Source organism: Schistocerca gregaria, chromosome 5, assembly GCF_023897955.1.
Source record: "Schistocerca gregaria isolate iqSchGreg1 chromosome 5, iqSchGreg1.2, whole genome shotgun sequence".
NCBI lineage: Eukaryota > Metazoa > Arthropoda > Insecta > Orthoptera > Acrididae > Schistocerca > Schistocerca gregaria.
Genome location: NC_064924.1, coordinates 114,857,309 through 114,870,012, shown reverse-complemented (window position 1 = coordinate 114,870,012; position 12,704 = coordinate 114,857,309). Strand labels below are relative to the sequence as shown.

General features: G+C 44.2%; 1 protein-coding gene across 4 annotated transcripts in view; it reads left to right on the top strand.

The window, feature by feature from the left end:
- The window catches only part of LOC126272658 (uncharacterized), an 82,702-nt gene extending 70,576 nt beyond the window's left edge, over positions 1 to 12,126 (top strand). Inside the window, exons 3-5 of one of the 4 annotated variants that reach the window (XM_049975668.1) lie at positions 10,837 to 11,088; positions 11,164 to 11,818; positions 11,896 to 12,126. In XM_049975668.1, the coding sequence (XP_049831625.1) occupies positions 10,837 to 11,088; positions 11,164 to 11,795 (884 nt within the window). In that variant the 3' untranslated portion in view covers positions 11,796 to 11,818; positions 11,896 to 12,126. Of the gene's footprint in view, positions 1 to 6,322; positions 6,378 to 10,836; positions 11,089 to 11,163 lie in introns of those variants that run through there. The other 3 variants (XM_049975670.1, XM_049975671.1, XM_049975669.1) reach the window with 3 other exon arrangements.
- Positions 12,127 to 12,704: the final 578 nt, after the last annotated feature.

The window sequence follows — 12,704 nt, the reverse complement described above, 5'->3', positions numbered from 1 at the left end:
TTTGAGCGAGGGCGTATAGTGGGCATGCGGGAGGTACGGGTGGACTTAGCGCCGAATTGCTCAACACGTGGGGCGTGAGGTCTCCACAGTACATCGATGTTGTCGCCAATGGTCGGCGGAAGGTGCACGTGCCCGTCGACCTGGGACCGGACCGCAGCGACGCACGGATGCACGCCTAGACCGTAGGATCCTACGCAGTGCCGTAGGGGACCGCGCCGCCACTTACCAGCAAATTAGGGACACAGTTGCTCATGGGGTATCGGCGAGGACCATTCGCAACCGTCTCCATGAAGCTGGGCTACGGTCCCGCACACCGTTAGGCCGTCTTCCGCTCACGCCCCAACATCGTGCAGCCCGCCTCCAGTGGTGTCGCGACAGGCGTGAATGGAGGGACGAATGGAGACGTGTCGTCTTCAACGATGAGAGTCGCTTCTGCCTTGGTGCCAATGATGGTCGTATGCGTGTTTGGCGCCGTGCAGGTGAGCGCCACAATCAGGACTGCATACGACCGAGGCACACAGGGCCAACACCTGGCATCATGGTCTGGGGAGCGATCTCCTACACTGGCCGTACACCTCTGGTGATCGTCGAGGGGACACTGAATAGTGCACGGTACATCCAAACCGTCATCGAACCCATCGTTCTACCATTCCCAGACCGGCAAGGGAACTTTTTGTTCCAACAGGACAATGCACGTCCGCATGTATCCCCTGCCACCCAATGTGCTCTAGAATGTGTAAGTCAACTACCCTGGCCAGCAAGATCTCCGGATCTGTCCCCCATTGAGCATGTTTGGGACTGGATGAAGCGTCGTCTCACGCGGTCTGCACGTCCAGCACGAACGCTGGTCCAACTGAGGCGCCAGGTGGAAATGGCATGGCAAGCCGTTCCACAGGACTACATCCAGCATCTCTACGATCGTCTCCATGGGAGAATAGCAGCCTGAATTGCTGCGAAAGGTGGATATACACTGTACTAGTGCCGACATTGTGCATGCTCTGTTGCCTGTGTCTATGTGCCTGTGGTTCTGTCAGTGTGATCATGTGATGTATCTGACCCCAGGAATGTGTCAATAAAGTTTCCCCTTCCTGGGACAATGAATTCATGGTGTTCTTATTTCAATTCCCAGGAGTGTATAACCTCCCTATTACACATATAGTGCTTACCACTGAGTACATCCTTCGTTGCTTTTTATAGTCGTCTCTTAGGAAGGGAGGAATCCAGCTGGTATATATCTTGCAATAACCCAAATGATGGAAGGTGTATTAGCAATACCACAACATGCGTCCAGAAGTGCAGCGAAGTGTATAGTTGTGATATGTCAGTCACCTCGAATGGGACTGTCTTCAAGTTCCTACATTACAGGGGCGACAGATGGGTACGAATGGCTGGGATGCAGGAGATAGGTTGCGCAACCTAGATGTGATGATGAAAGACGCCTCAGCCAACGGCTCCTCGCGCTTTTGTTCAGGTCTTTGTAGACATTCTGCAAGAGCCTATAAACATATTTCGATGCCCTGGGTTTTCGATATTGCTGTTACTATGTTGCAGACGAGTGGTTGACGACATACTGGATTTTGCGTGGATAGCCTGATTGTAAGTCGACCGCTCATAATACGATTGACCTTGTAGTACGAGTGACGGTCCGGCAGAGATTTTCACTGTATTCCATTATACAGCTGACTGTTGTTCATATTCGCCACTGCAGAGACATTTCATTCTGTGGTTTCCATCAAAGTAAACGTAACGCCAGTTCTCTGCTTCGAGCTTATCTATATTAGAGATGTTATTTTTAAGACTACGTATATCGCCGGCAGGTATCGGAAATTTATGGAAATATGGAGAATTAAGCGTGAATATTCCACTTTGTCCCAAAGGAAATTTCACATTTTTAATGAAAACTGGCTGTGAAAAAAAATTAGTGACCATAGTTACAGATCCCCCATTGTATTTGCTTTGGGAGGTGGGAGATAGTATATCGATAGAACTGTATAATGGGTAATAGTTATCGCACAGAAGTTTGAGACGCTAGCTGAGGTCAAGTAGAAGAAAAACATTGGAAGGGTGACGTAATTACTTTAATCGTGCTATGATATCTACCCCAAAATGCGCCAGAAGGTGTAAATGTACGTGTTGTAACCGTATCTAAATACATTTAATGTGTTGCAAACCGATAGTGTGTGTGTGTACTGCCGTCACTTAAAATTTATTTATTTCATCAAGAGTTTAGGATGTGGTTAGATAAGATAATACATTACAACAAAGAATACACTCAGTAAAAAGTATTACTAAAAACTGCTGCTAAATTTCAGGGAGCCTGTCGGAGTGGCCGAGAGGCTCTAGGCGATACAGTCTAGAACATCACGACCGCCACGGTCGCAGGTTTGAATTCTGCCTCGGACACTATGGAACTTAACATCTATGGTCATTAGTCCCCTAAAACTTAGAACTACTTAAACCTAACCAACCTAAGGTTCAAATAGCTCTAAGCACTACGGGACTTAACATCTATGGTCATCAGTCCCCTAGAACTTAGAACTATTTAAACCTTACTAACCTAAGGACATCACACAACACCCAGTCATCGCGAGGCAGAGAAAATCCCTCGCTCCGCCGGGAATCGAACCCGGGAACCTGGGCGCGGGAAGCGAGAACGCTACCGCACGACCACGGGCTGCGGACGATGTGTCACATCAAACGTATAATACAATCTGTGATATTTGTAATTCAGTTTTGGGCTAAGTTGATACTTTTACTACTGCTGTCGCATCGGAACATGAAGTGTGGACCTCTAGATGCAAACGCCTCCAGTTCTGAGGGATGTGCTGAACGCCCGACGAGCAATGCATAACAAATAATGCATAACTCCTAAAAGCTCTGATATAATACATAACTCATAATGTGTAACAGCTGACAGATAAGGCCTAATGGCTAACTGTCTAATAGCTGACAGCTAATCCCCAGCACCTAACATCTATTGGCTAACAAATAATGCCTAACAACAAACACCTAATCCTTAATACATAATAATTAATGCCTAATGTCTAAGCCCTAAGTTTTACTGGGTAATGGATAACAGTTAACATGTATAGTCTAAAAGCTAATGTGTGACAGCTAATTGCCTACACGTACTGTATAAAGCAAACGCCTAAGGGCTAACATATAGTGTAAGTCCTAATTCATAAGGCCTACTGATCACTGATCATCATTTGTCGGTGACCATCATTAATCACCAACCACCAGTTATCCTAGATAACTAGCCCATCAAACAGTATCAACTTGCCACGAGTAGATTTAATATTCCCCAAAATATATCAAATTACCCCTCAAACTGTATTAACTTGCCTCTCAAACACTACCAGCTTGCCCCTCAAACTGTATCAACTTACTGCATAAAATGTATCCTATTCCCCCAAGCAACTGTATCAAATTACTCAAGAAACTTTATCAAATTGCCTTTCAAGCTGCATCAGTTCTCCCAAAAGTGTATTAAATTATCCCTCGAACTTTATCAAGTTTCCCCAAGCATTCTGTTGCATTTTAGCAACTGTTAACATCATGAGGTCAGTGCAACCAAGTTCCACACTTCCCTAGTGTCAATAAGTGAGCTGTGAGAATTGTGATTAGTAAATATTTAATTTGAAGCGTCTTTGTATTTGGAAAGTTTGAGAAATCTCACATATAACGCAACAATACTTTGCTACAGTTTCTTGGAGATCTTTCATAAATTATTATAAGTACAGATTTTAATAATTAATGGAGGCACTGTACAAGATGCTGAAGAAATTTAATTTTTGAAACTTCATTGTGCTTACAAAGTGTTGAATACCTCATAATAAAGCGATAAACAGTTTTATTTACTTCCAAAATGTCCCCTCTGAGATTACCTTTGGGACGTTAAATCTCTCAGTGTTGTGGTCTTTGATCTTCTCTCTTGTGAGTGTTCGTTTATAAGTAGTGTACGTCTTTCTACAGTTTAAGTAATATACCGTAATAATTCTTTCCTAAAAAATACACCGACTCGTTGAAAAGAGGGGAGTGTGTGGCATAGAAAGCACACAAGTTGTCTATCTCAACTAACTTGGGTTTTTAATATGGCTCTATGATTGTTTGGAGGTACAGCGAAGGAACTTTTAAATATCCCATTAACATGGCTTGACTATTTCTGCTGAACTGTATTTTTTAATACCGCACTGGAGATAACCATTACTCCACTGTATGGATGGTTGGAGGTACAGCAAGGACAACATGGTTTTCAATTTTCCCTTATTGAAATTGGGCTACATGTCTCATCTAGGTTTTTTATTGGTTGTTTCATTTCTACGATTTGTTGGAGACAGGATGGGGTGACGAGTAAGGGAGGTAGGTGGGAGTACGCAAGGGAGAGGGGTATGATTACATCATGAGTTCAAGGTAAGGGTCAAGTTCAAGGGAAAGGTCATTGACCACTGCCCCTGCATGTAGGCAACCCACTCGATCATTTCCACTTTTCAGGTTCATTCCACCGTCCGAGCTCGCCAATACAATTACTACTTTCAAGATACGAGGGTTGGCACTTAAGTCGTGCGAACTATTTATTTACAACTTGTACAAAATATATACCTGTTCCGAAGTTATACTGACTTTAAAAGTAGTCACCAGCATTGCGTACAACTTGTTGGCAGTAATGTGGAAGTTGTAAGGCACTCTCAGCAGTGCCAGGTGTATTAACCGTTCGAGCGACGCCGTCTACTGCCCGACGAATTTGTAGCAGTTCTGAAGCGAATGCCATGAAGTGTTTCCTTCAGAACTGCTACAAATTCGTCGGGCAGATGACCGCCCCACTCGAACTGTCAACACTACTGACACTGCTAAGAGTATACTACGACTTCCACATCGCTGGCAACGGGTTATACACATTGCTGGTGACTACTTTGAAGGTCAGTGAAACTTGGCAACACGTATCTGTTTTGTACGAGCTGTAAATAAATAGTTTTCACTATTAAAATTTTAACCTCATATATCTCGAAATATTCTTTCTAACTGTAATATTACCGTCCAGTGCCAAATTTATGCAAGGATTCACTCTGTGCAGTATATCATCAATATGCAGTGTGTTTCAAAAAGAATGACATGCTTTCAAAACTCCATATTTATTATTAAAAAATACCTTAAACGTCGGGTAAGTTGCAAAATAGTCACAAAATCGGAAACTTCTAGCACTGCTTATACAAATTCTCCCCCTATCCATTAGCAGGAGCAAGAACAACATCTAGACGATAGCTGCAGTCGTCTTAAACTATGCTCAAGATATCAGCTTTTATAGAAGTCACGGTGGCTGCTATTCTGTTAGTTACTTATTCTATGTCATGAGGTACAGGGCGGAAGAATACACTTTCCTTCACCTATTAGAAGAAGGAAAATCGAATCTGGTCATTTCTGACGATATTGGAGGCCAAGAATGCAAGACGGCGGATCGGTCTCTCGTGCGCCCTGTTGAGCATAGGGGCAAAGCGTCATTAACACACTGACTTAAGTTGTTGTGTCAGTATTGTGGAGCACCTTCCTGTTGGAAAATGAAGCCAGTTGTGTCCTGTAGTTCTCAAAGAAGCCTATTCTGCAGTGGTTGAAGATCATTCAGTGTTCGATAGGGCGCATGGGACTCCGAAACTATGCCCTGCATTCTTCGTCTCCAAGGTCAGCATACATGCCCCATTGCGATTTTTTCTTGTGGGGATATGTGAAGGAAGGTGTGTTGATCTGCACCTTAACCCGTAGACAAGGTGAAGAACAGAATAGAAGGGTCCGTAAGTTCTGTTAAAGCAGAGCTAGCTATCGTCTAGATGTTGTTGGTGCTCATGCTCTAAACAAATATACCATTAGACAGATGAAAAAGATTATTTCACTATTTGGCAGCTCGTCAGATGTTTGTTGTATTTTTTTATCAATATATATAAAGTTCTGAAATAAGGTCATTGTTTTTGGAACACCCGGTATTATTAATATTTAAATATGGTTCATGTTATTTAGATTGTGTGAAAATGTTTGTATTATATATATATATATATATATATATATATATATATATATATATATATATATATGTTTTGACAGAATAAGATAATATGTGCACAACCTCTACCACAGTTACCACTGCCGGCCGCTTTTGGATGTGTGTGACGTCCTTAGGTTCGTTAGGTTTAAGTAGTTCTAAGTCTAGGGGACTGATGACCTCAGATGTTAAGTCCCACAGTGCTTAGAGCCATTTGAACCATCAGTCCTCATTACACCCAAACTCTACTCTACAGTGCTTTTTAACATACGTTCCATCACAGGACCTCACTCTTGACTGAGCAGACACATTCATCCACTCCTGGCACCCGTGCGTGAGCGTACGAGTAGGTCATGATGGAGCGTGCCATCTATATCTTTTTCAGAAGCGTACATACACTACTGGCCATTAAAATTGCTACACCAAGAAGAAATGCAGATGATAAGCGGGTATTAATTGGACAAATATATTATACTATAACTGACTTGTGATTACATTTTCACGCAGTTTGGGTGCATAGATCCTGAGAAATTAGTACGCAGAACAACCACCTCTGGACGTAATAAAGGCCTTTATACGCCTGGGCATTGAGTCAAACAGAGCTTGGATGGCATGTACAGGTTCAGCTGCCAGTGCAGCTCCAACACAATACCACAGTTCATCAAGAGAAGTGACTGGCGTATTGTGACAGTCCGGTTGCTTGGCCACCATTGACCAGACGTTTTCAGTTGGTGAGAGATCTGGAGAATGTGCTGGGCAAAGCAGCAGTCGAACATTTTCTGTATCCAGAAAGGCCCGTACAGGACCTGCAACATGTGGTCGTGCATTATCCTGCTAAAATGTAGGGTTTCGCAGGGATCGAATGAAGGATAGAGCCACGGGTCGTAACAGATCTGAAATGTAACGTCCGCTGTTCAAAGTGCCGTCAATGCGAACAAGAGGTGACCGAGACGTGTAACCGATGGCACCCCATATCATCACGCCCGGTGATACGCCAGTATTGCGGTGATGAATACACGCTTCCAATGTGCGTTCACCGCGATGTCGCCAAACACGCATGCGACCATCATGATGCTGTAAACAGAACCTGGATTCATCCGATAAAATGATGTTTTGCAACTCGTGCACGCAGGTACGTCATTGAATACACCATCGCAGGAACTCCTGTCTGTGATTCAGCGTCAAGGGTAACCGCAGCCATGGTCTCCGAGCTGATACTCCATGCTGCTGCAACCGTCGTCGATCTGTTCGTACAGATGGTTGCTGTCTTGCAAACGTCCCCATCTGTTGACTCAGGAATCGAGACCTGATTGCACTATCAGTTACAGCCATGCGGATAAGAAGCCTGTCATTTCGACTGTTAGTGATACGAAGCCGTTGGGATCCATCACTGCGTTCCGTATTACCCTCCTGAACCCACCGATTCCATATTCTGCTAACATTCATTGGATCGCGACCAATGCGAATAGCAATGTCGCGATACAATAAACCGCAATCGCGATAGGCTACAATCCAACCTTTATCGAAGTCGGAAAGGTGATGGTAGGCATTTGTCCTCCTTACACGATGAATGACAACAACGTTTCGTCAGGCAACGCCGGTCAACTGCTGTCGTTGTAGGAGTCGCCACTGGCGCCAACTTTGTGTCAATTCTCTGAAAAGCTAATCATTTGCATATCACAGCATCTCCGTCCTGTCAGCTAAATTTCGCGTCTGTAGCACGTCATTATCGTGGTGTAGCAATTTTAATGGACAGTTGTGTATTTCAATCGATGTGACAGACAAACGCCATAAATTTCCCAACCTTCAGACCTGACAGACCAGCTTGTTTCTTGATATGTGGTCTTCCATCATACATTGTACTATAGCTTTTCATCAAAATTAGCACACCTTATGGGTGACACGAAGTACGATGTCATCAACGCCGAAAGAGTTAGGTCACACCAGTTGCAAAACCCTCACCACTCAAAGAGCAAAACACAAGACAGGTCTAGAGCAATTCAGCGTCATTCAGTGTCACTAAGGTAATCGAGTCAGGAAACAGCAGTCAGTGAGTGTACGGAAAGGAAATGAGGTTAAGATTCTCGTACATCACAAGGTCACTGTAGACAGAATACAAGTACAGACTGGTGCAAAGGCATGGAGGGAAATGGACCCTGTAGTTTTCAAATGAACTATCCTTGTTACTGCCTCAAGAAATTTAGGTAATCACTGGAGACGCAAAATCTGAATGCCAGATGGGGATTGGAAACGGCGATCTCTACGTCATGATATTCCTACAAAATGCATTCTTTGTCTCGCTGACCTAGGTGAGTTAGATTCGACACTTCACTCAGTGCCACGTCATTGAGGGTTTAGATACATCTTGTATGTTATTGTAGCCCCCTCATAGCATTATAATCTCATCATAGCATCTTCTGCGCTCAACTGACTTCTGGTGACCTTTGTATCGTGCAGTTTGTGAACAAGATATTAAGTAACAGACGGAGCATGAGTAAAATGAACACACTTCATACGATGCGATCGCAGTGAACACACGTGTATTGCTCCAAGATGATCGGTTTCAACAGTGTTATGCTGCTATCATCTGGTCTAAGGTAAAAACGAAAATAATCGGAGGCGAAAGGCTTGTTGATCTGGGGGAGTGGCCAAACAGTGAGGTCATCGGTCGCATCATATTAGGGAAGGAAGACAGCCGAGCCCTTTCAAAGGAACCCTCTATTTGCCTCAAGTGATTTAGGGAAATCACGGAAAACCTAAATAAGGATGGCCGGACGAGGGGTTTGAACCGTCGTGCTCCCGAATGCGAGTCCAGTGTGCTCACCACTGTACCTTCTGGAACTTGCAATAAAATTTCCGTATTACATTACACGAAGTAAGGCGCTCCCGACGTATATTTCTTGATGTCCAGTTGGTAAAATACACATAGTTGGTAAAAAACTCACAAATGATAAAGGGGACAGTGTTAAAATCGTCGTGTCGTCCATACGAACATGATTCTCACAAGCTTGCAGCACAGCACCACACTTCTGGTAGAGTATTGACATAGAGGCGGCAGACTCGTTACCAATTATCTCCTCGTCGCTTGACAACGTGTGTAGCACATGTAACATCACCACATACAACCAATGAATAGCGGTGCACCATAAAGTGCCCAATGTAACAGTTAGGAATACCACTTGGCCATACAGATAAAATGAACGTGGGCCCTTGCCCTTACAAAGTCTGTAGTAATCATACACTGTGTGCTTACTGACAGTGCGAAAATAACAGTAAAGATAAAAAACTTGAAAAACTGGTATCTTTAATTTACAAAGCAATATGACGTAAAAAGAAGAAAACCGCTCTGTTACCAGAGGGAATGCTGACTGGCCAGACCTGGAAGGGTCCCGTGAAGAATGACCAGGAGCACAAAAAGGGGACGGAGGGCGCGCGAAGAACAACGCAGTCGTGAACGTATTTCAGAAGTCATCTAATCGAGGAGCAGATGCAAGCCTTACAGGGTCTTTACTACAGAATCAATCTAAATGATGTATACCACAAAATTATCTTAATGACTACAGCAATATCAAAGGATTGAATGGGTCTTAATAGCGTATATGAATACATCATAGAGAGTGTAGAATGGTTGGATGGTTGATCTTGGGGAGGGGCCAAACAGCGGGGTCATCGCTCCCATCGGATTAGGGAAAGAAGACAGCCGTGCCCTTTCAAAGGACTCATCTATTTGCCTCGCACGATGTAGGGAAATCACGTGAAATCTAAATCAAGATGGCCGGACACGGGTTTGAACCGTCGTCCTCCCGAATGCGAGTCCAGTGTGCTGACCTCTGCGCCACCTCGCGCGCTCAGCACGTAGAGATTGTCTGTATCCCATGCTGTGTGTCAAGCACTGCTGTAAATGGGGGCATTCAAGCAAAATAGAGTTAAAGAAAGTAAAGTAGATGAGATGAGTCTGAGGCCATAGCTGAGGGATGTGACGGGATCTGCAATATCTGCAACACCCAAGGTTATATGATCACCAGGTTTAGGAATAATTTGGTCGAGATGAAATACTAAATGACTGCTACATGGGACACCCATTAATAAAGGGCACTTTGAAAAATCCAGCTTTCTTCCTGGCGCAATGCTATTCTTTGCTGGTAGTCTCTGTATGTGATCATTATCATGTACAACACATGGCATCCAGTGGCGAGATAGATAATTTCGTAGTGGGGTCTCCTGCCTCCATGTCAGCACACTGCCGGCTAAGTGGTGATGTGCGGCAAGCTTGTAAGAATCGTGTTCGCCACCTGCTTACATGGCGATAAGAGGATTTTAAGTGGGTGCTTTTTATTATTTGTATGCTTCTAATCCACTGCGTGTATTTTATCGACGGGAATTTTGTCAAGACAAGCATATATGGGGAATGCCTTTTGTGTTTTGGCTTCACGAAATGAAACATGACAGTTTTATAGCAAATTTACAGAAATAATGGTGGAATATTGTATATTTCATATACCCATCACGTGAATTCTTGCCTTCCTCCACTACCCGCCCCTTATTGTCTTTGTTTTCCCCTTAGATCAGATGACAGTAGCATAAAACTGTTCAAACGGGTCACCTTGGAGCGATAAAAGTGTCTAAACTGCCCTCGCGGCGTATGAAGTGTATTTATTTTCAAACATACCGATCGTCACACAGCACATCATATGTACGTTGCAAAAGAAACATGAATAACTTAACAGCTGCAAAAGCCAGAAAAATTCCCATATTTGTCCGTCGTTCATGTTGCGTGGTATTAATAAAAAAAAATTTCATTGCAGTGTATGACGGCAATGGGGAAGAAGATGCAAGTCAAACCGCGACCGTGCAAGGAGCAGGTTATGAGACAGATCCGGAGCAACTCAGCGTGAGTGAAGGCGTCTCGGGAAATGAACTCGACATCTACGTTACGCAGTCACCGCAACCAGATTTTGACCTTGCAGATCTCATCATCAGTCTGATTCCGATCTTGTATGAAGCCATCTTCGGGCCGCCACAGGATTTTGGCTACAATTGCGACGTGGCGAATTTAGGTACTTACCAGCTGCTGGCAGACCTGGCACAGCACGGGCAGGCCACAGGCTTATTAGACGGTACTCCTGTTGCAGGTTCCACATTCACCACTCCTCCGGCAGTACAGGGATTTGGCGACATGTCCGAACCTTTAAACCTCGATAGTTACCAACTTATGGACGAGTTGGAACAGCATCAGAAGCTTGAAGACTCCTACATGGCCCCACAGTTTTCCAATTTGGCAACTTACACTGACCCACTCACAAGTCTTCCATACTCTCAGGGTCTTGGTATCACGACTGACCCTGGCATCATCCACAGTGCTGGGCTTCTGGATCAGGTAGAAGACTACCAGCGGCCCACAGTCTCATCCGACATCGCCACCCTGCTAAACAGCTTGTTGACAGGCACTAGCGGAGTGACCTTTGCTCCAGCTATACCCACTGTATACAGTGCGCCACCGATCTATACATGGCAACAGACATACGGAGCTCCATCTTTATTATTAGGCAAACTGTCGGGTTATCCTCAAGTAATTGGGACTGGCGGTCTCGCCAATCCTCCAAGGCCATCGACAATATCTGGTGGGCTCCAGACCTATCCTGGCCAACAGCTGTATGGAGCGCCATTCCCGCCACTTATTACGACGATGAGATCTCCTCTAGTGGACCGCTTTTCTCCAGGATTTCACAGTGCCGTTTCCACCACCGGGTGCCAGCGGCGTTAATAATATGCCGATTCCAGACGCAGGTATGACAGGTAAGACAGTGCCCGCTCCCTTCCCGATTTCGAATGTACTAGTGGATGGTTGCCTCTGCTTCCCACAGGGTGCTGGAGGCGGCTGCTTCTGCGCAACAGACGCTATGGCCGCGACGCCGACCACAGAAGAGGAAACAGCATCGCCTGTTGCAGCCGCTGATATGCTAAACCAACTCATATTGGGACAAGGAGCCAATGGCACTAGAGGAGGGATGAGGAAACCGTGTCTCTATCACTGAGCAGCTTGTGGCTACAGTTAAATGACTTACAATAAATTAAATTTTTATATCTCATGATTATTTTTCTCTTATTTTTTGGCTGCGACACTTCCCCTTCCTCGAGCGTAACTACATGTTCCTCTACACTGCATAAACAGTCTTAAGGCGTGTAGTGAAGGTTACATTATGTACCAGTATTTAACTCAGGATTTTGTTAAAATTAAAAGTTAAATAACATCACTTCAGAGGATAACAGCTACTAATTCCTTATCAAATGATACTTCCAGAAGCATGTAGGCTTACCTCATCTCAGCACTGACCTTTATTTTATTTTTATTTTTTTCAACTCGCGTTAGAATACCTGAGCGTATACATCAGAGTCCGTATACTGACGGGCAACATGCCATTTCTACGTTGACATTCTGCAACTTTATCAGTTGTGTACATTACATCCAAGCTGATATATGAACTGCACCAAACGTTTCAAAAGCAGTTAAGCTATATCACAATACTTCGCCCTCTGCATCAATGTAGACTGAAGCGTCGGTTGAATTTTAACGTACCCATCGAAATTTATTAATTAATTTGTTTATTACACTGCAGCCTGTCATCTGCACTGAAGAACTAAGGAAAATGGTGCATCTACCTAACATCGTGTA